This window comes from Pipra filicauda, unplaced genomic scaffold (genome assembly GCF_003945595.2).
Source record: "Pipra filicauda isolate LSUMZ 115617 unplaced genomic scaffold, ASM394559v2 scaffold174_size2080704_pilon, whole genome shotgun sequence".
Taxonomy (NCBI): domain Eukaryota; kingdom Metazoa; phylum Chordata; class Aves; order Passeriformes; family Pipridae; genus Pipra; species Pipra filicauda.
This window is the reverse complement of record NW_024104262.1, coordinates 727,736-754,968: the sequence shown is the minus strand read 5'-3', so window position 1 is coordinate 754,968 and position 27,233 is coordinate 727,736. Positions and strand designations below refer to the sequence as shown.

The 27,233-nt window shown below is 39.1% G+C and overlaps 1 protein-coding gene across 6 annotated transcripts in view; it reads left to right on the top strand.

The window, feature by feature from the left end:
• The window catches only part of PDE4D (phosphodiesterase 4D), a 389,547-nt gene that overhangs the window by 275,215 nt on the left and 87,099 nt on the right, over nucleotides 1-27,233 (top strand). For 4 of the 6 annotated variants that reach the window (XM_039379742.1, XM_039379743.1, XM_039379745.1 and 1 more), the window contains exons 3-5: nucleotides 9,150-9,186; nucleotides 16,848-16,921; nucleotides 18,160-18,209. In XM_039379742.1, coding sequence (XP_039235676.1) covers nucleotides 9,150-9,186; nucleotides 16,848-16,921; nucleotides 18,160-18,209 — 161 coding nt within the window. Of the gene's footprint in view, nucleotides 1-8,598; nucleotides 8,667-8,796; nucleotides 8,823-9,149; nucleotides 9,187-16,847; nucleotides 16,922-18,159; nucleotides 18,210-27,233 lie in introns of those variants that run through there. The other 2 variants (XM_039379746.1, XM_039379747.1) reach the window with 2 other exon arrangements.

The following is a 27,233-nucleotide window of genomic DNA, read 5'->3' as shown; positions in this document are numbered from 1 at the left end:
CTGAGCAGAGTAATTGCACCTCAGTTTAACAAATTAGAAATAATTGTCTTTCTTTCCAGATAAATTGCTACTGAAATTCCTTATGAGGTATCATATTCTATTCTAGGAATCTCTGATATTACTATATCATGGATATTACTGGCTGAAAAGAGCCAGTTAAACTTCAAAGTCCAGCCTGCTTTAAAAATGTCTTAATGCATTTTCCACGTGTGGTTCAGTTTAGAAAAAAAATTAATGAAAAAATACATTAAATTGCTTGAGAGACTTATTTGTTCAAGGAAAGAAATGTGCTTGCATGACTTAAGAAAAACAGGCAATATTTTGCTTCATTGGGTTTTGCTTTTTTGTTCTTAAGATCCTTAAATTAAGTTCCAGATTGCAGCCTAAATTAACCTAAGTAATTTATAAGTAATTTACAATCCTTTTTTGAGCTATAAACGAAAACAATATGGAAAAAAAAGATGACTGTGCCCTTTCCAGTTGTTTGGCACATTTTACAAATGGAATCCAAAACAAGGAGCTCAATTTAGAACCCAGCTTTCTTAAAATTAAGTAATAAATTTGTGTTAACTTCATTTGTTGATCAGGAAATCAGTTATGTTGTAAAACAAAAAGAGTATTTTTGCATCAAGAAGGCTTCTTTTCATCTGCTTTTTAATTCAGGAGAGAATTTTGTTGATAAAATTCGAATTCAGTTTATTTACATTCAGACAATACAGCACCATTACTGGATTTATGTCTGAGTGCTAAAACCTTATAACCATAACCTTATAAACATAACTCTCAGTTGTTAACTTATCACTTACCCCTTAAACACTTTTAAGCTGTTAGGTTCACCCCCACACCCCCCATTCTGGAAATGATAGATGTTTGAATGAAAAGGACAAGTTACTGCTCCTGCGCTAAACAAAGCAGACTGAATTCCTAAATCTCTTCAGTCAAAAGTGGCATGTTATTAAAAACATAGTATCAAAAAATTCTTAGTTGATATTTCAGCTCAATCACACCACTGTTCCCTGGGCTTGAAAAACTGATCTGCAGTGGAGGGGAGGTAGGGTGTGTGCATTTTGTGTGCCTGCAATACCGAAGTATGGGAGCAGTGTAGAGAAAGGGAACTTCATAAAAAGGGGTTCGAATGTTATGTGGCGATCTCTCTTAGACTGTTTTTCAGGCTCAGTGATTGCTCATACACAGGTCAAATTTATTTCACAACCCAGAACAACAACAGTTGGCATTTCACCCCTCAGGGCACAAACAGTACTCTGTATTCTTTCAATGGCACTAATGGTGTGTTAGCTATAGAGTTCTTTCCTTGAAAATGGACAGTCTGAAATTCTTGTAGTTTTGCCTTGGTTTTTTTGAAGTCTTCTTGTTTCTTCTTGTATATATCCATTTAGGGACCCTTGAATTTAGGTAGGAGACCATTTCTTTCTAAGTCTTGAAGTTAAGACTATCTTTCTGTGGCTGGCTGATAGTAAGCTTGCTCAGGCTGGGAAGTTGCATTGCATAGGTGCTATTCTCAGCAGCTCTGCTCTCATTTGCTTTAATGAGGAAATCTTTCAGCCTTATCAGTGGGAGGTTCACATGGAAAGTGTTCAGTTTTAAACACCTGGGCTTGTAGGGCAGGGGCAAGCAAGCAACCAAATGCCTGATGCTTAAAAGCAGTCCAGGGTAACACATTTTACTTTTATTTGCAATAAACTAAGAGTTTATGTGTGTCAGTTAATGTAATCAAAACTGATTAAGTGCCACTCATCAAGTGGCAATAACTTGATTGCTTTCAGTCACTAATTTTCTCTAATCCGAGCAGAAAACAAACCTACCCTTTAGTCACTGATGCCTGTTCTTCAGTCAAAGGTGGCATGTTATTAAAAACATGGTATCAAAACCAATTCTTAGCTGGTATTTCAGCTACATCACAACACCTCTAGGTTTTTTTCAGTCTTGCTTATAGATAAATGATGATTTTGGTTGTATGAACAGTCCAACAACGGCAGTGCTGATTTGACCTGAATTCTGATTGAGTTCAGCATTTTTCTGATTCGAAGTCCTACATCCTCTGGCTTAGTTCAGCCTCTCCTTCAATACACAAACCAAAGCCCCACACTGGTAGCTTCTTTTCCTTTACCATGACTCCAGTAACCCCCAGGCTAGTCTACCTTCTGATTTTAGTGGGAAAACCACTTACACCAGTGAGACACTCTGGCAAACCCACGCTCTGTTTCTCTTCAGGATTGCGTAATTCTGTCAGACTTAATCGAGACCAGTTGCTCAGAGTTGTCCACTGTTCTCCTATAATCTAAATGGCCTGCTATATTATGATAGCATCAAAGCATTGAAGCTTGTGGGTGGCTGAACCAATAAGATACAGATGATTTCTTGAGCTGTCTGTGTTTCCATATCTTGCACATCATGCTGGTACCCTTCTGTGAGGGCCCACTGTATCACTATCAACGTGATTGCCTCAGGCAGACTACACAAGTTGGATGTGTGAGTGCAGTCTCTTTGGAAAAGGTTTAAGCTTCCTAAGCAAAGCAGCTGGGTCTGACATAACAGGTTCTGATGGTCCTCAAACTCTTCCAAAGGTACTAGGAGTTTCATGGGAGATGGAAGAAGCCTAGCAGTGTTCCTACAACTTATTATACAGAATGGGAAAAAATAGTAATACTTCCCATTCTTTGAGTTAGTCAGCTAATTGTGATTCCAGCTTATCCAGTAATCCTGAATGAAGCTTATGGATTTGATGGGTCACAGAAACTTACTTAGTTGCCCTTGTCAGCCAGCAAAATCTCTTTTTTCTAGGCTGCTTAAAAGGCAGTGTGAAAGGATGCTGTGGCTACACAATAAGGTCCACAGGTAACTATATACAACTTCCTGGTAGTCCCTGGATGAAATCTCAAAATACTGATTTAGAATTGGTAGCACTGTTCCTTTCCAGTTCTTTAGTCTGTAATTTTTTCTTTCCAAGTCTTGAGAGATCTCCTCACCTTGGGTGCTAATGCAGTTCAACTTGAAGATTGCAGTTTGGGTAACCTAACACTGATGACTTCAGTAGACCAGTTTCCAAGTATTCAAAGGCTTCTTCACTAAAAGGGTGACATGAAACATTGAAGTACTTTCTTGTATTAAAATATAATTGTATCTAGAAAGCTGCAGGTATATTAGTACATAGCATATCTTGGTTGGTATTAGGCATATGTAACAACCCACGTTTGTTTTGAGTTGTCTTTTGGATCTATGATCATAAGGCAGCCAAGTATTGTTTTCTTCATCAACATATCATGGTGGAGTAACTTGATTTGTGCTCCCTATGAAGTTAATCAGGGTCTTTGGAAATACGTCTGAAGTTTTTGCTAGTGAGATTTATACTGGAGAAATTTTTTTCTCTTTGGTGTGTCTTTCTAAGTCTCACTTTATTAGGTAGTTAGTCAAAGGAGAACTACTGTAACGAGCTTTGTTTTGACTTGCATAATGGTCTTCTCAGGGACTGTGGCTTTTCTGAGTCAATCCTCTTGCATCTGGTTAAGCTCAATTAAATTTAGTATATTGAACTCCCAATATTATAGCAATACTTTTTACTAATTAGGGCAAGCTGTGCTGTTGAATTATACAGAAGTGTCAGGAGGACATAACTGTAAGTGTTATAGAAAATTGTGGTGTTCCGGAACACTCATATGGTAGTTGATGAGAGTCTGCTTCATTCAGGGTGTAATTTCTGTATACTGTGAGAGGGAACAAGTGGTTTCAAGCAGCTCTTTGTAACAATCCTTTAAGAGACTTGTTCCCAGAAATAAAGAAATGGTTTGGGAAAAACAACCCCCTCCCCTTTAGCTCATGGTTCCAACAACAATTTTCATTGCTTGCTCTCTCATCCATAAATCCCAACCTTCCTACAGTGTTGTAGTCTCTAGTCCCTGCCTTAAATACCTGATCATCCCCCAAATGGAGCTTACTCTTTCAAAGAAATGCAATTCACTAACAAGCCACTGGCTTTCTGGGAAAAGCTGTAACCCAGTTTCTGCCACACATCATAATGTGGGCACAATATTCAGAGCTGCCACTTATCCCATCCAGTCTTGTATAGGATGGGATATTGGCCATATTAGAGCTAGAAAATTGTTTTCAAAGTCTTTCAAGATAGAGATGACATGACTTAAGCATTATTCCTGTAGAATAAGCTGACTTGAAACACTGTGATTTCTGATTCCGCAAAACCAGCCCATCTGGATTCTCCAAATGCAGATGATAACAAAGTTCAAGCTGCATGGAGCAGCCAGCCACCCCTCCCACTCACTTAAATACAGCTTCTGATGACATGATGTTTCCCCACTGCTCTATCAGGGTGCAATCTAGAATCAGTTTTCATTGCTGCTAAAATCTGAATCTAATCAGTGTGAATATTTCAGCATACCTAGTTCATATGTTTTGTGTGTGTGTATTTGGCTTCATTTATAAAAATATCCTAGCAGTTAGGGTACACTATCGCATTACTCTCTGTCCTTCATTTGTGGTTTTCCTCATGGTATATTTGTCTTCCAGCATATATGTGAACAAAACACAAATGTCTCATGTAAGATGCATTTATAGCATGCCATTGGACAGTAAGTCTGAATCAGTCTTGTATACAGGGATGAGTAGATGTCATGTTTAATACAAATTTAGATGCTTAGACTGAAAAATGAGACTGCAATATATTTTCTGGTTCAAACAGAAGACTACTTTCATGTTCATCCTTTTTCTTATTTAGTACATTGTATGGATTTCCCCATACTTTTCTGTTTTCTATGTTCTTATATTAAAAAAATAAGTTAAAAATGCCCAAATACAATTCTGTAAAAATGGAGTAAATTCTTGTGACATTGTGACGAAAGTTCTTGCTCTCACAGTTCTTGCTGCTGAGCATAGTTCAAGGATTCCAGACAGCCACTGTCCCCTTGGGCTTTTCAAAACTCGGTAGGCAGCTTTATTCTCTCAAATAGGCTATGTCCCAAGTCTGTAGCCAGAGGATCCAACACAGTCTGCCAGTTGGATTTAAAGCCTGACTGGCATCCTCAGCCATTCTTTATCCTGGGGAGATAAGTTTTTTATTCAAATGGAGGACTGTGGCAAACCAGTAAGATCATACTTTAAATTGGTATAAAGCATCAAGATTCTTTCTACTAGTATTACAATTTATGCTATAAAAAATCTATCAAGATTAACCAGGAATTTATTGTAACTTTATCTGGTCCGTGAGAAGTTTATGTGTCAAACTGGTGCATTTCCCCCCCACTATTTAAATAGGATAGAACTCTTATTTACCCTGTTTATATCTCCCAATAATCTCTTCAATATATGTCCTCAAGATCACTCAGCTGATATTCTTTATGTGTATGCAGAAAGTATTAATCTGTGTTTACTAATAGCCTTTGCAAAGGCAAACCTTGAGGACCTTCCAGAATGAAGCTCCACACTGGCAAGTGCAGACTCACACTCCTAGTGGTCTGTAGTGTCTAGGATTCACTTCTTCTTAATGGTTACCTTGAGTTTTTTCTGACCACATTAAAAAAACACCCTCTCTTTCTTAACTATATCCTGACAGGTCTGCAGAATATCTCTCTAGTTACTCCTCTTATTAGATCTTACATTAAATTATCCCAGATTAATTACAAAATATAGATTATGCAGTCACCCTGTCTACCCTTGTGTTAATCTTCCTGCCTGCTTCTCTCTCTGTCCATGCATGAATCTCTAAGTTCCTTATTAGTGAGGGCAAAGTTAATTACTGTTCTGTAATTGGGATAGAAGCAGAATTTTTGGACTTTTTATTTGTCAACAGTCAGCTGGAGATATTCAACCAACTTCTAACTTAGTATAGCATTTTCACCTCTTCTCCAGGGTAGGGAATAGCATGGGTTTTATGAGTTCAAGTATAGTCATATAGGAAATGTTAGGAAGCAAAAGATAGAAAATTTGCAGAAGGCTAGGATTCATTACTTCACTGTGGCAAATAACATGCAATGTGGTATACAATCTTTGGTCTGTTAATGGAAATTTGACCTGTGTTTTATGTAACAGTGATTCATCTCATGTGGACCGTTGTGTGCTTTATCAGTGTTCTTTGGTAGTGGGGAATTAATCATTTTAACTTTTGGGGCTATGTGAACATTATTCTGCTTTCAAACCTGTCTTTGCTTTGAAAAATGAAGATGTGAACAACTATGCCAGGCATTCTAGTTAACAGAGTCCAACACTGATATGAACAATTTCTTCTAACCTTAAAGGCTAACATCTCTCTTTATATTTAGAAGCTTGTGGCATATTGCAGGATTTACACTCCCTCTTGCTGCTATCTGTATGAGGATACTCGTACATTGTAGTGTTTACTGCACTGCAGTACACTGTGGATCAGTGGCCTTTTGAGTCATACGTTCTTGCTCTTTTGTACAGAAATAACAGCTTCTTTAGACTCCATTTTTGAATACTCACTTTGTCCAGATTTTCTGACCCAGTGTGGATTAAAAATTACCACATTATACAATCACTTTTCAATTCAAGTGGGTCTGGTGCGTGCTAAACTATTTGGTGACAGCTGTGGATACCTGTAATTCCAGTATCGTGCTTTCACCAAAATAATGATAATTTCTGGAATTGTTGCTTTTGACACAAGGAGCATTTGAAAAGTAAAAATTAAATTCTGGCTTGATTTCAGTACATTAAATTGTTACTTAATAATGCCTCTTCTAAAAAATAAGAAGTTACAGGATGATATCAGTGTTGTCCAACAAAATGCAATCCAGAAAGAGCTCAAGTCGAATAAAGTTTGAAAATGAGAGGAGTGGAATCATGCTATTTTATGTAAAAGAAAAAAAAAACCTCCAGGGCAGAAAGCTCAGGAATGTGTACTTGTTGCCTTTTATAAGTCCCTCAGAATTAAAGGCTGGCAAACAGGGGCACTGAATGGTAAGAAATGAAGAGCAAGAAAATGCCACTGCTAATAAGGAAGTCCACAAGAGATACTGAGATGGAGGACAATCTTATTTTCATATTTTTTGCCAATCTGCACTTTGACACTTAACAACTATATTGTAGCAGGATGTTAAGGCATGGATGAATAGTTTGTGTATTTGTGTCATGTATTAGGCATTCAGAAGAGTGTTTGCCATTGGCAGATGCTAGAAAGAACTATCTCTACAATATCTGGCTTATTTACAGGTAGAAAACATTTAATATTTGTGTTCTTTGTCCAGTGCTGCTGCTACCTGTAAACATTTTCATCTTCAGAATGCTACCCCTTCATAATTTCCAAATGTGGGAAATTGACTGGATCAATAAAAAACGGGTTTGTGTTTTGAGCTGTGCCTCTTTTAAGTGTCAAAACAGAAGTGAAAATGGAGTGGCTATATGCAAACAGTAAAAATATTCTTTATAAAAGGTAAGAAATTAACAGACATTACTGAGAAACAACTAAGCCAGTTGTCATATATCAGATAATGTCATTTCACAGAACTTGAAGACAAAGAGTATAATTTTTCTGGAAGCGAGGTAGTGTAGTCACACTGTGGTTGTTTCAGTGGAGAATACGAAAGAAAAAGACAAGAGGAATTTGGCTTGTCTTCTGCTAAAGCCTTTGTGTAATTCATTAAGCAATCCTAATCCAAAATGACAGTCTAGGGCATTTGCTAATGTTTTCATGAGCCAGTGAAAACATAAAGAGGTACTAATGCAGCTGCTCATTTACTCCCCTGTTAATACCCAACTGGATTTGGCTTCATTGAGTTATTAAAGCTGCTGAGCATTCCTCCCATGGTGACATGTTTCTCTCAGTTTTGCTTACATGCTTTCCAGCCAGTCTGGGACTGTGGTTTCACTTGAAGCAACACCCTATTCTAACCCCTCCTGCAAAGACTGTATTAAAACTGCAGACTTCTTCCACAGAGTCCATAAAAATCCACTCCTCTATTACAAAAGGAATAAAAGAGATGTGAATAAAAATGGTTACACAGATATTAAGTATTCTGATAATTTTTAATATTGGGGAGTTTTGTCCTTACAGACTGATTGTACAGAAGTACAGATTGCACATACTGCTTTTTTATTGGGTTTTTGCAATACTTTTGAACAATTTTTGTCTTGTGGACAGTATATAAATTATAAGAATGATGTTGTAGCATCTCAGACACAAATCATATTTCTCCTTTTATCAGCCTTTTTTTAATTAGCTTTTCAAGGACTTGAAATCCATTGTTAAATACTCATATATTACGCTTAAACTTAAATAATATTAAAACAGCACCAAAGCAATGGTAGTTTCTGTGAGAAGCTGCAACTTGTAATTCATCATGATAAATTCACCACAGACAAGTATAGGAAAATTAAAAACAGAGTCATATTGGATTTTTGTCTTTGGAAAATTTATTTTCACCTCAATTGCTGTCATATACTAGATAAGATAACTGAAACCTGCAAGTTGTCCCTGTCCCCACGTTTCAACTCTATATCCTCAATGCTACAGATGCTACTCTTAAGCCCTTCAGTCTACTTGTATTTAGAATACTATATCTTTTTGAAACCGTTTCAGGTGGCAGGTTTCGGCACTGAAGAGAAGGAACTCCGCTTTCGCTTTCTCCCTTTTCCCCTACAATGCGTCATCCTGGCACCTTGCCCAGATGTCAGCCCTGGTGTAGGTGAGGTTGCCACAGCAACAGCACACACTTGGTCACACCCCCTATAGCTACAGAAGTCTCAGTCAGTTTGAAAGTTTTACTAGGTTTTCATTCATCTGCAATGCACTGCCCAGCCATCTGCGTTTAGTCACCCATCCAGTGCTCACAAGCCTGCTGGTAAATGGAGTAATTTTTGGAACTTTCACCTCCATCTTTTGGGATGAAATCTCTCAAGATTAGTCCTGGGTGGTCAGTCAGCTGCCCAACCTGCAGTGAAGAAACCAGCTGGTCTGTCAGCCGTCCCATAGACATGCCAGGCAGTTGGGCAATAACTAAGTTCATATTTAATTTTCATAGAATGTGTAAAGCAATAGTACTGTGTAATTGCAGAAGAATAAAAGTGGAGTTACCGACAGAGCATTTTAAAAGCTGATTTTCTTCCTGTTGAAGCAGCAGGATAAGTTTTTGGTAATACCTAACTCACAATTCTGCTTATTTTTTCAGACATGGAGATGACTTGATTGTGACACCGTTTGCTCAGGTAGGCACAATTTTGCTATATTTCTCACATGATCTTGTAATTTAAAGACTACATGGCCAAACTAGTTGTTTTCTATCATTATTATTGTATAAGATATGTTTGCTTGAAACGAGAAAAATGTCTAAACAGAAAGGCGTAAACTTCCCACTCTCGTTATCTACACCTCTCTTTCTTAAAGCTTTTTGATTATGTGAAAATTAAAGTGCAACAGCACAATAAACACCTTTGATCTCTTTTCAAATACTGTAACAGGCAGTCATAATGAAGACAAATCTCTGCTTTCTGTTATTCTATTACTTTTTATAATTACAATTTCTTCATTTGGTCATATTTTATGCATTAAATAAAATGTGATTTCTAGACATAAGTTTTACCTAGAATACTTATGTTCTTTTGCAAAACCATGTGTTTGGTTTTTCTATTCAGAGTCTGTTTTATAAAATATCACCTCAAAATTCTCTATAATTCAGATCAAGACTTCACAATTTTTCACAATAGAGCTGTCTTATCATGTATGAAAAGTTAATATTGATATTCCTTGAACTCATGATGATAGGTTTTACTCTGAAATAGACAGGAATGAAAATCAATTCAGTGTAATTACAAACTCATATGTGATTGAAGGTGAATGGAAAAAGAAAGGTTGAGTCACATAGCAGTCTCAAATAAGAATAAAATGTGCAACTTTAGTCTCAATATGCAGGTTGCTCTGGTCTAATAATAAGCTGTTAAAAGAATATTTATTTATTAGTTTATTAGATATTTAATTATATTGTAAGCAGATACAGTGCTTATAAAACTGGGAGCAAGTTCTTAATATGAATAATACCATCATCTTTTATTAGCAGAGAAAACATTAAGCAAGGGCATTTTATAAAAATACTCTGAAGTCTCTCAAATATTAAATATACTTAAACAATAATTGAAGAGAAGAAATTACAGAAAAAAATTTTAAAAAAAGTCAAACAACTTCTGGTTTTATTTCCTCAGGAAACAGAAAACCTAACTCTTAAGCACAGAAAAAAATATAAATTTTATGATGCTCGAGCAATCCAGTAATATTTACTATCGTTCCTGTTCATTGTAATTTGATTTTTGTTTACAAATTGTGCCACATAGTTTCCCTAGAACACACTTTTCCTAGGTTCTAGCTTCCCTAGAAAACAGCAAATAGTACACCTCATTTATGGATATCCTTTTCTTGGGGACAAAACACCCTTTCTTTTAAGGGCAGTTCTGTATTCTTGTTGGCATTAATGGATGTGGTTCAGCAAATAGAGCAAAAGCAGTTGAATGCTATGGCTACTTGCACCAAGGTACTGTAACTGATTAATTGTGAGCTTTTCCAGTGCAAAACCCTGTTAGCAGTGATTTAAGTCAACCTGGTTTTATTTCTGTGGAACAAGAGAAAAAGCACTTACACGGTGAATGATCATGTCACATTCCCTGACACAGGAGAAACTGAGATGCAGTTGAGAGAGTGTGCCTAATAGAGGGGAAGTGACATCTGATTAGAGTCTTAGGAAAAACACCACCTTTATCTAAAAAGTATAGAATATGCAAAATCTCATCTCCAAGTGGGGCCTGCTGACAGACGAAGCACTGAGCCTACCCCTCTGAGTTACATTAGCAGTGTTAGGACCTCACTCAGGACTTCAGAAATTGGATGCCATCTCCCAGTACAATGTCCACACATGTCCCAGTACATGTCCACATCATAAAAACTACCACTTTAATGTCTTCCTAAAGCAATATTTTAACATGTAAGTGCATTTTTTGTGTGCATCACAGTGTGAGGAACACATGTTCGAGTTATTTCAAACCATCTCTATTTTCTTCACTTGATCAGGAAGCTTATTTCATTTGATCATGAGCCACATGGTGGTAATAATCCTAGTTTAGCATTTCAGTTTCTTTTCAGCATATCACCATGGTAATGCAGCTGCATTTTCTATGTGGAGGCAGAGTGGCATACTGTGTCCCCCACATAGAAGCTGGTCCTAGGACGTGATAATTTACTATATTTACTAGAATGAAATTTTTTAAGTAAAAATTAAAAAAAAAAATTATCACAAGAATATTATCAGTTGCATTTCCCTATATTCCAATATACAGCAACTGCTGTAATTTAATTATTCATAGAATTTCACTTTACAAAATAATTTGAGGGATTTGAAACTTAAGGAAAAAATCTGTAGGTTTTTAATTACCAAAAAAAAATTCAATATTTAAAATTTGTTTGCAACTGTTTATATATAACTTGATTTTGAAAATATTAATATTTACTTAGAGATTAAGCCTAAAGCAGTTTGCACGTGATGGGTTGCTTTATGCCCACAAATGTAACTCTAGAAATACTAAGCACAAGTAGAACCTCTGTGGGCAGCATTAACTGTCACTTAAAGAAAATTGTAGTGGAAAATTGAAATATTATTTTATGCGCTTCTAAGATAATACACTTATAAATATTAATACCTTTATACAAGAAATCAAGTTGTTTAGATCCATTGTAGCCAATGACCAAACTTTTTGTTTTCACTTATACATTTATTGCAATGTATGTGGGGATGGCTTGTACTTGCAGAAACTGTCAATATATGTGCATTTATAACCATAGAATCATAGAATTGTTTATGTTGGAAAGGATGTCCAGGATCATCAAGTCCAACCATTAACCTAAAACTGCCAGGTCCACCAAACCATGTCCCCTAGCACCACATCTACATGTTTTTTGAATGCTTCCAAGGATGATGATTCCACCACTTCCCTGGGCAACCTGTTCCAATGCAGACCAACCTTTCAGTGAATAAATTTTTCATAACATCCAATCTAAACTTCCCTTGGTGGAACTTGAGGCCATTTCATCTCAGTCATGGGAGACTTCAACCTGCCATATGTCTGCTGGAAACTCCACACACATAAAGGAGGCAGTCTAGGATGTTCCTGGAGTGTGTGGAAAATAACTTCCTGTTGCAGCTGGTAAGTGAGCCTACCAGGGGCGGTGCCTTGCTAGACCTGCTGTTTACAAACACAGAAGGGCTGGTAGGAGATGTGGTGGTCAGAGGCTGTCTGGGGCACAGTGACCATGATATAATAGAGTTTTCAGTACTCAGTGAATAAAGGAGTGGTGTCAACAAAACCTCTACCCTGGACACTGGTTCGGGGAGTCCCTTGGGAATCAGCCCTTAAAAACAAAGAGGTCCAGGAAGACTGAACATACTTTAAGAAAGAATTCTTAAAGGCATAGGAGCAGACTGTCCCTTTGTCTCAAAAGACAAGTCGTCAGGGAAGACGATTGGCCTTGGCTGAGCAGGGAGATTTTGCAGGAACTCATGGAAAAAAAGAGGATGTCTCATCTTTGGAAAAAGGGACAGGCAGCTCAGGAAGTGTTTAAGGATGTCATTAGTTCATTTAGAAAGAAAATCAAAAAGGCAAAAGCTCAGTTAGAACTTATTCTGGCCACTTCTGCAAAGGATAATAAAAAGTGCTTTTATAAATACATTAATAACAAAAGGAGGGTCAAGGAAAACCTCCATTCTTTATTGTATGTGATGGGGAATATTGTCACCAAAGATGAGGTACTTAAATGACACCTTTGCCTCAGTCTTCAATGGTAAGACAAGTGATCCTCAGGGCAACCGGCCCCCTGAGAAGGTGGACAGGGACAGGGAGCAGAGTAGACCCTCTGTAATCCAGGAGGAAGCAGTTAGTGACCTGCTGTGCCACTGAGACACCCACAAGTGGGATCAAATGGGATCCGTCATAGGGTGATGAGGGAGCTGGTAGAAGAGCTCGCCAAGCCACTCTCCATCATTTATCATCAGTCCTGGCTGAGCAGAGAGGTCTCAGATGGGTGGAGGGTGGTCAGTGTGACGGCCATCCAAAAGAAGAGTTGGAAGGAGGATCCAGGGAACTATAGGCTTATCATCCTGATGTTGGTGTCTGGAAAGGTTATGGAGTAGATTATTGAGTGCCATCATGTGCCATGTACAGGACAACCAGGAGATCAGACCCAGCTGTAAGGGTTTAGGAAAGGCAGGTCCTGCCTGACAAACTTGATCTCCTTTGATGACCAGGTGACCCACCTAGTGGATGGAAGGAAAGGCTGTGGATGTTGTCTACCTGGATTTCAGCAAAGCCTTTGACACCCAGCAGCATTCTCTTGGAAAAACTGGCATCGCATGGCTTGGACAGGTGCATTCTTCCCTGGTTTAAGGACTGTTGGAATGGCTGGGCCCAGAGAGTGATGGTGAATAGAGGTACATCCAGTTGGCAGCCGGTCACTAGTGGTGTCCCCCAGGGATCAGTGTTGGGCCCAGTTCTCTTTAATATCTTTACTGATGATTTGGGTGAAGGGGTCAAATCTACCCTTAGTAAATTCACAGATGACACCAAGTTGGGTGGGAGTGTTTATCTGCTGAAAGGCAGGAAGGCTCTGCAGAGGCATCTGGATAGGCTGGATCAATGGACCAAGGCCAATGGTATGAGGTTCAACAAGGCCAAGTGCTACGTTCTACATTTGGGTCACAACAACCCCAGGTAGCACTGCAAGCTGGGGGCAGAGTGTCTGGAAAGTAAAAGCAAAAAAGGACCTGAGGGTACTGGTAAACATGAGCCAATAGTGTGCCCAGGTGGCCAAGAAAGCGAATGGCATCCTGATTTTTGCCCTGTACTGGCACTGGTGAGGCCATACCTTGAGTACTGTGTCCAGTTCTGGGTGGCTCAATATAGGAAGGATATTGAGGTGCTGGAGGAGGTCCAGAGAAGGGCAAGGGAGCTGGTGAAGGGCCTGGAGCACAAGTCCTATGAGGAGAGGCTGAGGGAGCTGGGGTTATTAATCCTGGAGAAGAGGAGGCTCAGGGGTGACCTTATCACTCTCTACAGCTGCCTGAAAGGAGGTTGTGGCCGGGGGTGTTGGCCTCTTTTCCCATGCAACTAGCGATGGATGAGAGGACATAGTCTTAAGCTGCACCAGGGGAGGCTTAGGTTGGACATTAGGAGGAATTTCTTCGTGGAAAGGGTGATTAGACATTGGAATGGACTGCCCAGGGAAGTGGTGCAGTCCCTGTCCTTTCAGGTGTTTAAGAGAAGACTGGACATGGCAATTAGTTGCATGCTCTAGTTGACAAGGTGGTGATCAGTCAAAGATTGGACTTGATGATCTCAAAGGTCTTTTCCAACCTAATTAATTTTGTGAGTCTGTGATTCTGTGATTCTGTGATCTTGTTCTATCACTTGTTACCTGGGAGAAAAGACTGACTTGCACCTGTCTACAACTCTTTTCAGGTAGTTGTAGAGAGTGATAATTTTTTAATGTCACTGTTCCCTGGGAATGCAAATCTGATGGCATATATTTTTATTCCTTGCTGAATGTAAAATATGTAACTGTGCCTCCTTTTCTCCTAAACAACTCCAGCTCCCTCAGCCTCTCCTTGTAAGACTTGTGTTCCATTAATGCTAAAAGCATCTAGGATGCTGGGCAGGTACTGTACATTTCACTCCTGGACCTGAAGAATAAAGAGGACACACAAAACAACAGTCAAGACTCTGCTTTCTGAAAAAAGGACAGATTCATATTATTTCAGACACTAGAAAATTCTGGTTATGTGAATAGTGGTGTACACATAAAGAGACACCCTTGCAGCCTGTCTGGGACCTGAGCATGGGTCCAGCAAGCCTCGTTAGCCTCCACTCATAACTAGCCTTGAGCAACCTTGCAGCTCTGACCACTTCTTTTCTCGGCACCCCTGCTGTTTAATGTCCTGTTATTTCAGATCCAAAACATACCTAAGCTAGCTTCATGTTTTCAGATGGCAACGTGTCTAGTCTACTAACCTGTCTGAAACTGTGCTCTGTGCAGCAGGTACAGAGCCATTCATTGCCATTCAGAACAAGCATATCTGAGAAGCATGGCTATACCTGAGGTCACTCTGAGGAGTCACTTCATTACCTTAATTATGTGCTTCCAATTCTCAGTGCACCTGCATATGCAGCCAGTTTGAGTCCAACAGGGTTTATTGAGTAGGAACTTGAAGCCAGGAAAACTGACTATATTTTTTCATGCCCTGGAACAGCTCTGGAAGCCACATAGATACCTTTCTCTGAAAATACTAGGACACACAAACCATCTCAGCACCCTGACACATGTAAATTGAACCCAGGCAGATTGACAAAAGAGAAGTAAAAATGGACTACAGTCACTAAAATGAGCCTCTTAATAGGCCAAACTTCTTCTTTATGCTTTCCTTTTCCTTCTACCTTCAACTCATACTTTCCTTTTACAATATTTTCATGCTTCAGTACTTTTTCACTGTATTTGAAGTATTCGGTTTTGGATCTCTGAACTCCAAGATCATCTTTCACCTGCTCAGTTCATGCCTGATTTCCATCTGTCTACATGCAACATCTAAATACAATATTTTTTAATGTCACTGTTCCCTGGGAATGCAAATCTGATGGCATATATTTTATTCCTTGCTGAAAGTAGAATATGTAACTGTGCCTCCTGATCTTTGGAAAGAAAAACATAATGAAATTAATACCATCTAGTTAGACAAATGTATTTTTATTATCTTATCTCATTTGGTAATTACTTACAATAGCTTGAACACTGCCAGTTATTATTAACTTCTGAATATTTTCTGTTACAGGCTTTCATTAATTTATTCTTTTCAGTCTCCCGTCTCCTTCCTATCTCCTATATAAATTTAAGGTGCTATGAAAAGAGACCTCTAAAACCCAAATTCCCATTCCTGCTTTCATTATCCCTCTGGTGAGTTCACCAGCCCAGTCTGGGCTGGGAAACAAAAATGGGCAACTTCTGCAGACACACCAGTGGTTAGTGTGTCTGCTTCCTCCCAGTTCCAGCCTGGTTCCAAAGAAATCATGGTTCCTGTCTGACATCAACTGAACTAGCTCTCTCTTGTCAGAGAGGTTCATCTTATTATGCTTATGTGGTACAAAATTTATTGCATTTATCCATCTGCCTTCAGAAGAGAGTGCCTGTGCCACTTATAACAAGAAGACACTCCTCTACTGCATCTACTATATATCTTGCATGAAATTAAGTCCAGAAAGGAAGTAGTTTTTCTTTTCCCAATGTGTAAAGTTTGTAAGAACCTGCAGCCATTTTCCCTCTTCTGAGGTGATACCTTCCACTTTTTCTGGTCTTCTGCACTAAGTCCCCAGATCAACTGTGCATCGTAAAGGTGACACATATATTTTTCCTGGCAGTCTAGACAATCTTATTCCCTTTGGAGTTTGTGGGGACTGAATGGCAAATGGAAGACTCTCTAATTATTTCTTATGCATGAAGTATGAGGCTTGAAAGGGCTAAGATCTTCCAAACTCAAACACTTTCATGGTAATTTTAAAGAAATAAGTAGTATTCTAAAGTGAAAAACTTTCCTCCTTCTCAAGTAAGCTTGCCTTTATCAAACAATGAGTTGTTTATGGGGAAAAAAAAAAGAAATAAACTATGCTCTCCTATTACAGACATGTTATTGTTAAATAATGGTCAAAGGCTGCAGACTAACCAACCCTGGAAACCTTTTACAGTTGTTTTGCAATGCCCTTTCCTTTTCCGTTCAGCACAGTGGAGCAGAGATAAATCAGTCTCACTTGTGCAGACATTTATACTGAAATCACTTTGTCTGTTCCAGGTGCTGGCCAGCCTGCGTACTGTACGGAATAACTTTGCTGCATTAACCAATTTACAAGATCGGGCACCCAGCAAGTGAGTGTCATTTTTTGGCCACTGAAATTTTTGCAGTGATACTTTTTAATGTAAACTGAAAATGACGATCAGATGTTACAGATTTCAGCCTGTGCCACTGAACCTGCATAAAACGTGCATGAGTAATAGCTTATTAATCCTTTGCAGACGTTATTCTTGGTAGCTGAGACAACAGCCCCCTTGCCTTCTAACTGATCTTGTCCTCACATAAACTTGGAGTGGTTTTGTGCAACTATATGATTTTCAATAAATTGGTCATATGTCAAAGATCATTCAAAGATGATTCAGGCACAGTCTGAGTCTTGCAAATGATCCCGAGTAAGCAGACAGCTGCAGTCAGTGAGAGCTGCTTGTATGATTGAACCTAGAACTCTGCCTAACTCATCCAAGATGGTGACATCCCACTCATGCAGAGTAGTTCATAATTATAAATGAGGCATTATAAATATGATCTTTCTCCAATCGTGTTACAGCGTCACAGTGAACATTAATGTTACCTACACTGGCAAATTTCATAGTGCAGTCATTTCTCTCACCCAACATGTGCATCTCTAGAGCTTAGAAGTAATTAGCATTCCAAAGACAGTTGCCTACCATTGCATATGCAATGCTACCAGAAGGTATTTCCATGTCTCTTTGTTGGAATATGCAGACCTTACGCGTTCCCTGCTTTCACTCATCCATAACTCACTTCCCTATGCAGCTGTGTCAGTCCAATATCTTAGAGCGTTCTTCAGTGGGCAAAACATTCCACTGAACTGTTTGCCTTAAAGCTTATTGTGAAACGTAGATGCAAAATAATGTGTGAAATGTACAGAAAAAATAATAGAGTGAAAAATAATTAAAAGAAAAATTTCAAGTCAGAGAACATGGGAAGCACAAGACTTGTTAGAATAATGCTAACTATGTATATAAATCATATTTTAAACTAGGTAGAAGCTCTATGTACGATTCAGCAGGCTTTTAATAAACTTCTAAGTTCCTAAAATATTCCTATCTTAGAGTTCCCAGTCTGCAGAGAGGTTTCAGAGAGGTCAGTTAGGAATTCTCTTCTACACCAGAAAGAAATATCTGCTGTAAATGAACTTTGGCAATGCCAGCGTAGTCCATTCCAAAATAATTTCCCAAGGTTTTTTTTCCCAATATTTTATTTCCCAATATTTTCTATTATATTGTTCAAGGATTTAGTCATCTGTGAGTTTATCAGGCTTAGACCTTTTTTATTTTCTTTTCAATAGACGATCACCAATGTGTAACCAACCATCTATTAACAAAGCAACTATAACAGGTAAGAAGAATTTATTTATAAAACCATCTCACTGAACACTGCATTTTATAAAAATAACCTTATATTGTCTCCTTATATCTGTTTTATTAAAGAGGTTTTGAGTCATGTCATGACTCAAATTGGTGACTTTTAGTGTTCTATCATGTTAGCTTTTGATTTCTGTCTTATTAACCTGGTTTTAATTTAAGTTCTTTCCCAATTCTTTTTTCTTATATAGCAGTATGTGACTGTTTCATGATTACATTCATTAGTACCTTCTTGTAATGAAACCTAGTGGAAAAAACTGGTATGAGGAATGTATCGATCTTTCTTTTTGGGATATAGAGTTCTGTAGCTATAAAGGGGCAAAGTCTTTGCATTACAAGCACTTAGGCACTGAGAAGAAATTATCAAAACTGACTTTTCTGATTTAGGATGGTAAATTCTATTTCTATAACATTTGTAGTTAAGACAAAAAAGTAATTTCCTTTTAAAAGACAGTATTATTTCTAAGGAAACATTAACTAGCACTGTAAATTATGTGAATACTTTGGAAAATTCTACCATACAGCACTTTTGATTATTTTTATGGCAACTTGGTCTTGGTCATCTTTATGGGAATACAGTTTATTTGACCCCATATTTTTTGCATCATGTTAGTTCACATGTTCTTACACTTAGTAATTTTCCAGGTAGTTACTTTCCCTATCATGTTCTGTCAGAGTGAAAGAGCATTTGCTTTGCCTCTTGATGAAAGTATAAAGACAGTTACTAAACAGGCAAATTATCATTTAAACCAAAACCAGAAACATAATTTTCTATAATTTTTAAAATACCTTTTGCCTTTTTAATTATATGATAGCTTTGTAACTCAAGGAAGAAATGCTGCTTCAGCAATTTTGAGAAGAAGCGTGCCTTTATAACGTTCAATAGTTTCTGTCTTTAGGCTCTGAAATATGTTAAAATTGATGGTGTTTTTCAGCTAACCTCCCACAATATCCATATTTACCTCAAAAGAACACAATCGTGGCAGTTCTGTACAGCTTTATTCTCCTAGGAACTAATCATGCAACATGACCATTTGTGTATAGGGCTTAACAGGAAACAGAAGGTTAAGTCTTCAAATCTATAAACAGAAAGGCATCCTTGTTTAAGAATGTTCTGCAATCACACTTAAATTCATGTAAATTAAATAAATAAATAGAAAGAAGATAGATATATATAAATAAATTATAATCACGATCCTTCGTTAACATATTCCTTTAAGAGGTAATTGGTTTCAAATTGCTCTCCATAAGCCATTACTTGAAAATACTCCATACTCGAAATAGGACTCGTTCTTTGGTTTCAAGGGACTAACTTTAGAAAGCCCATTACACAGTAAAATTTGTGACAATAAATAAATACAATATCCACAAGAGCAGATGTGCATACATGTGAACACACAGCGGGTCTACCTTACATGCTCTCCCGCAGTCACTTGCCTGAGGTCAGCTTCTTTTCTCCAGCAGGAGAAGCTGCTCAGACAGTAAGACCCAGGATAGTCTCTGTTGGAAGATGGTGTTGCTCTTTGTAAATTCTCCCTGATCTGAAGGTTTCCATTCAATTAATCCTTAGAGGATATTTACATATCATCCAAAATTTTAATGTTTAGAAGGAAGGTGGTACAGTAAGGGCTGCAATTAGAAAATGCTTCTTTGCCAATAAATTCAAAGGAAGCAAGAAAAGGCAAAGAATACTAAGGATAATTTAATCTAATTTAGTTTTTCTGATTTCTCAGAGATGCTGCTGGAATTGCTGTGCCCAAATTATGCATTGGACTGGATGAACTGGGGCTTCTGTGCATTGGATATAAGTGGTTGAAAGACTTTAATGATAAAGAAAAAATATTAAGCCACTATAAAGCATGAAAATGGCTACAATTCATTCTGGAGACTGAGGCTGGATACTATTTTGCATGAATGGGTTTGCCTACTCTTAGTTACAGCCTGGTTTTGCTATTTCCATGGCAACAAAGTTCATGGCATAGGCACAGAAGTATGCATAGGTATGTCCTTGGGGCATACAAAATTCTAGTAAAACACCTTGCATTACAGCACTATGTTAAGTATGAAGATATATTATAAACACTTTTCCTGCTCTTCACAGAATATTTGAAAACCCTTTCAGATGCTACTAAGCTTTTTGAATGGGGAATGTTCAAAATGTAGCTTGTGCAGATCCTTCCTGCTGAGAAATCCTCCTGGTTGTGCTGTTTTCAGAGTTTGTGTCATGGAAAACCCAGAACAATACACTAGACAGGTACAGCCTTATCACATCATCCAGACAGCTCAGCTAGCAATCTCATTGGGAACTGATCACCAGTGTAACAAACTAGGTAACAAACAGGTCACTAAACTATATAAAACATAAACCAGAAAACAGACACTTAAGATGGAGAATTTATGTTGCTAAGCTTCCTGGAAGACATGTCTTTGGGAAGACTATCTGAGGAAATGGATGATCACAGGAGGGAACTACTGCAGAAGATATGGGGGAAACAACAAGAGAAAGATGAAAAGGAATTTGGTAAAGCTAAGTGACTAAAATAGTAAGAGCAAAATTCCTATTTTAAGAATTTACCCAGAGGCACAAATTTGTTGACAAAATACCTTAGCAAAAAATGAAGAAACTGTCAAATTGAGAAGTCAGGCAGCACAGGAATCATATGTTCAAATTCTTAGGAGCAACAGCAACCATGGTGGCCTTAAAATTTACAGTGATTTTTTTATGTAAATATGTAGAAGTTGATGATCAAAATAAAATCTATTCAATATATCCACATGAATGCATTTTGTAGCTTTATTGATAGAAGCTAATGAATATCAATGACATACCTGAAATTCAGTATCGGCCAACTGTGCTATACCATACTGAGTACTCCTTTTGCAGACAGATTGGGGGTGAGATGGGAACTTTTTCTGTAACAACAGACCTTTTAGATTGTACTTTTCATACTTGCTTTAGACTCTAGGCTGTAAATATCTATTTTATCTATAGTCAGTATGAATAAGAGCACATGAAAACTTACTTCTGTTAGATGTCATTTTCAAAGGGAGATGAATTCCTCCCTAAAAGTGCCATCTCTCTCCCATGACTGAGACCAGCCTGGGATAACTCTGCTATACAGTACTTCCATGTTTGGTGTTCTGTACTTCCACTAGAAGAGAGGTTCCTCTCACTATGAATCATATTTTCCGGGCCGTGACCAAGAGGTCACTTCTGTTTCATTTCAAGTGGACATAATTCTCTTAACACAACTAGTGAAATATAAATGTTTTGTTTTCAAAAAAAATGAAACTATCTGTGACTCAAGGATTGAACTTGCAGGTTTTATACTACAATTCTGTCCTCTCATCCAGATCACACTTTCTGAGTTTGCCTTTGAGGAGATTGTGAGAGACAGTGTTGAAAGACTTGCTGAAGCTGAGTTAGAAAATATTCACTGCTCTCTCCTCATCCATTCAGGTAGTTGTTTCATTGTAGATGGCAATCGGGTTGGTCAAGCGTGATTTACCTTTAGTCAATCCATGCTGACTACTCCTGATCACCTTCTTGTCACCCATGTGGCTAGATGGCTTCTAGAAGGAGTAGCTCCATCTTTTCCAGGGATTGAGGTGAGGCTGACTGGCTGGTAGTTCCCTCAGTCCTCCTTCTTATCCTGCTTGCAGATAGGGGTGATATTTGCTTTCTTCCCATCCTTAGGCACCTCTCCTGATTGCCGTGACCTTTCAAAAGTGATCATGAGCAGCTTCACTGTGGTTTCCAACAGCACCCATGGATGCATGCTGTCAGGGCATATGAACTTGTGGATGTCAAATTTGCCTAGGTGTTCTCCAACCCAATCCTCCTTGGCCAAGAGATGCCTGAGGGCCAGTATTGTCAGTGAAGACTGATGCAAAGAAGGCATTCAGTAACTGTCTTCTCTGCATTGAGAGCACTGGAGAAACCTGACAACCTATTTTGAAAGAGGGATTTGTTTAATAAATTGGCCTTTGTTCTTTGTGTAGTATGTTGAGTGATATGTAAATATTCTGTTCCTTGTACTTTTGCTTATACCCATACACCTATGGATATTTTGAATGCATTTAACTCACTTCAGTCAATTTTTTTTATTTCACTGTAAATAGCACAGACACATTCTCAAGTGTGAATGTGATTTGTAGCATTTTCACCTAATTCAGACGGTGGTAAATGCCATCTGTTATTTGTGAAGTTAGCACATATGTATCTGCAGACTCACAGCAGGTTAACAGTATACATCACCAGTGGTTGAATTCAAAATTTGCAAGTGCTTATGAAATCACTGGCACACACATGCCAGTACACTTCAGTTTACTTCCTAGGGGACTTTGTGCAATACTCACATTTAGGACCAGAATTCTCACTAAGAGTCAGTTAAATGTGCCCTTTTAACTCCTCCGAATGCTTTTAAAATTCCCTTTCTTTGTAAATTGCATGAAGACATCAGTATTCATTACAACTGTTTCCTCAAATGGACACAAACATAACATTCTTTTGTTTAGTGTGGATTTTAATATGTGAAGAGTAGTAGAACAAGAGAGAAGAATTGACAAACTGGATAAAACTATATTCATGTTAACGAAGTCCTGAAAATGTGTTTTTTTGGAAGATACTCACAGCACATATACATGTTAAGTGCTGCTTGTCACTGTCAGTCAGATAAATAAGTATGTATCATTTTATTACTTCTGTCCAACTCAATTCCTTCCTGGATGAAAAACTGAATATAAGCTAACAATGTGTGCTTACAGCCAGTCACAAAAAGCTAATCACACCCACTCTGCATCAGAAAAGTATGTCCAGCAGATCATGTTTTCATGGACCTCACCTGGGGCACTGCATCTAGATCTGGGGCCCCCAGCATAAGAAAGACTGATACCTTCTCGAGCCAGTCCAAAGAAGGACAGGAAGATGATCAGAGAGGGCTGGAGCACCTTTTCTGTGAAGAAAGGCTGAGAGAGTTGTTCTGTATGGGGAACCAGAGGAGGTTCCAGAGGAGGTGACATTACTGCAGCCTTCCAGTACTTAGAGGGGCCTATAAGAAAGCTAAAGAGGGACTATTTACAAGGGTGTGTAGTGATAGGACAAGGGGGAATGGCTTTACGCTGAAGGAGGGCAGGTTTAAATTAGATATTAGGAAGAAATTCTTTACTGTGAGGGTGGTGAGGCACTGTGGGGTGGAACAGGTTGCTCACAGAAGCTGTAGATGCCCCATCCCTGGAAGTGTTCCAGGCCAGGTTGCATGAAGGTCGGAGCAACCTGGTCTAGTGGAAAATGTCGGATCTAGATGATCTAGATGATCTTTAAAGTCTTTTCCAACTCAAACCATTTAATGTTTCTATGAATTCTAATAGTAGATAAAAAAACCCCAGATTTATATTTTGGAGTCCAGAGCATACACAGATTTAGCTTCCATTGAAATCCCTCCAGCTGGTCCATGTAGTTCAGTAGCCAATTAGGAATGCAGATGTCCCTTGTTTTAGCTAGTTTCAGCGATTTCATTTTTGCAAAATAAGCTCACAATTTGCTAACAAATGTATGGAATACAGGATTGACAATCATCAGTTTTAGTGGAGTTGAACCAATTCTAGAGGAGTTGAACGAATTCCCCATCATTACAGTACAAAACACTTTAAGTAACCTGTATATTGTTTTCTTAAACAATGAATAATATTTTGCAGATTTGGAAACCAGCGACATTTACATCATCTACTCCTTTCAGTTAATCATTAAAGCCGTTATCTAGAACATGATAACTAAACAGAGGGTTATCTCATTTATAGCTTTGTTAGCCACAATAAAAACAAAATCATATAGCTTTGTGAGATACAGGACACAAATTACATTCAGACTGAAATTCATTCATACATCTCCTGACCACAGTAAGCAAGGTACACAGCTGACAGGTAAGGAATTGGAGAGACAGAAATCTGCTCCCCTGCCAGTCTTTCACAGTCACTTTGTCACCTTTGGGGATGAACTACCAGCTTTATCCCTTGCACATGCAGAGTTTGTGAGAATTTGATATTAATAAATGGAAGCTGTATTTGCTTACATTCAGAAAAAACATAGCTCTCTGTGTCACAGTTGATGTAGCACTTTCATGTGCTATAATAAAAAATATATCTGCTCAAAATGGGTAATTTAAAAACATAACTATTGAACTGTTTTTTCTTTCAAAGGTAACAGTATTTTTGCCTCCAGTTCAGCCCCTTCAGTTTAGGGAAAAGGTTGTTAATTGACAGGATACAACTGTGAAGGCTTACTGAATGCTCTCTCCATCTTCACAGAATCATAGAATAAGCCAGGTTGGAAGGGACCTCTGAGATCATCAAGTCCAACCCTTGATCCACTACTGCTGTGGTTAGTAGACCATGGCACTAAGTGCCACATCAGTCTCATCTTAAAAACCTCCAGTAATGGAGAATCTACCACTCCCCTGGGCAGCCCATTCCAAGGCCTGATTACTCTCTCTATAAAGAATTTCTTCCTAATATCTAACCTAAACCTCCCCGGCACAGCTTAAGACCGTGCCCTCTTGTCTTACTGATAGCTGCCTGGGAGAAGAGACCAACTCCCACCTGGATACAACCTCCCTTCAGGGAGTTGTAGAGAGTGATGAGGTCTCCCCTGAGCCTCCTCTTCTCCAGGCTGAACAGCCCCAGCTCCCTCAGCCTCTCCTCACAGGACCTGTGCTCGAGTCCCTTCACCAGCCTTGTTGCTCTTCTCTGGACCTGCTCCAGCCCCTCAATATCCTTCCTGAACTGAGGGGCCCAGAACTGGACACAGTACTCAAGGTGTGGCCTCATCAGCACTGAGTACAGGGAAGAATCACTTCCCTGGTCCTGCTGGCCACACTGTTCCTGACACAGGCCAGGATGCCATTGGCCTTCTTGGTCACCTGGGCACACTGCTGGCTCATGTTCAGCTTCCTGTCAATCCAAACTCCCAGGTCCCTCTCTGCCTGGCTGCTCTCCAGCCACTCTGTCCCCAGCCTGTAGCTCTGCATGGCGTTGTTGTGGCCAAAGTGCAGGACCCGGCACTTGGCACTTGGCCTCATCCTGTTGGAATCAGCCCAACTTTCCAGCCTGTCCAGGTCCCTCTGCAGAGCCCTCCTGCCTTCCAGCAGATCAACACTCCCCCCCAACTTGGTGTCATCTGCAAATTTGCTGATGGTACACTCAATCCCCTCATCTAAATCATCAATAAAGATATTAAAGAGAACTGGGCCCAACACTGATCCCTGGGGGACACCACTAGTGACCGGCTGCCAACTGGATGCAGCCCCGTTCACCACCACTCTCTGGGCCCGGCCCTCCAGCCAGTTCCTAACCCAGCACAGAGTGCCCCTGTCCAAGCCGTGGGCTGCCAGCTTTTCCAGGAGCATGCTGTGGGAGACGGTGTCAAAGGCTTTGTTGAAGTCCAGACAGACCACATCCACAGCCTTCCCCTCATCCACCAGGGTCACCTGATCATAAAAGGAGATCAGGTTGGTCAGACAGGACCTGCCCTTCCTAAACCCGTGCTGGCTGGGTCTGATCCCTTGTCCATCCTGTGGGTGCTGTGTGATTGCACTTAGGATGATCTGCTCCATAACCTTGCCAGGCACTGAGGTCAGGCTGACAGGCCTGTAGTTTCCCGGGTCCTCCTTCCGGCCCTTTTTGTGAATGGGCATGACATTCGCCAACTTCCAATCATCTGGGACCTCCCCAGTGAGCCAGGACTGTTGGTAGATGATGGAGAGTGGCTTGAGGAGCTCTTCTGCCAGCTCCCTCATCACCCTTGGGTGGATCCCATCTGGTCCCATAGACTTGTGAGGATCCAGGTGGCTCAGCAGGTTGCTAACTGTTTCCTCCTGGATTACAGGGGGCTATTCAGTTTCTTATCTCTTTCTACAATCTCCAGAAGCCAGCTGTCCTCAGGACAACCTGTCCTACTGCTGAAAACTGAGGTAAAGAAGGTGTTAAATACCTCAGCCTTTTCCTCATCTTAGATAACTATATTCCTGTCCATGTCCAGTAAAGAGTGGAGGTTTTCCTTGCCCCTCCTTTTGCTATTGATGTATCTGTAGAAGGACTTTTTGTTATCCTTCACAGAAGTGGCAAGATTAAGTTCAAGTTGTGCCTTCATCTCTCTAATTTTCTTTCTACATGACCTAACTATATTCCTAAACTCTTCCTGAGTAGCCAGCCCTATTTTCCATAATCAGTAGGCTCTCTTTTTTCCCCTAATTTCCTTCAAAATCTCCAAAACTTTTCTAACTGAAAGACTTCAAATTAAATTTATATGTAGTGCTCATTTAGGCTCAGTGGGTTTGTTAAACCTTACTTGAGGCAGAACAGCAGTAAGAAGACTGACAAGGTTTTGAACCACATAAGCTGTTTATGTATCATCTCACATTCAAGGAAGTGAATAAAATCAGGGTACAAAATAGCTCTATATTTGAATACTGCCCTTCCACGCTGATACCTGATAGACAAATGCACAAGCTTTCATAAAATAACAAGTTAAACAGAGAAGTACAGTCATAGTTTACAACATTCCTGACATGTTGTAAATTACATGTCTATGTAATTGAAGCTAACCACCCACAAATCAAAAATTAGAAAATAAGAGTAGTTGTTTTCAAGTGTGTAAAGAACAACACTTGGCTCTTAGGTATGACTTTAAATTTTTCAAGTTTGTTTCAGTAGAAATGTGTGGGGTTATCAAAGTGGATAGAGACTAGAATGCATCATAGGGCTGACCTCTACTTATCTTCACCCAGCATTTCAGGTTACTTTTCCTTCAGACTGCAATGTATTACAGCCTTGATTGACTCACACATTTTGGAGTTAGAATAGGGATTAATTTAAAAATAAAACAAGGGGCATAGTCAATCTCCACATCAATAATCTGATATGCAACCCAACATAGATCTTTGTTTCTTACATTTAAACTGGTCTTATATTTTGCTGCATCAGTAGAAGTCCTTATATCATC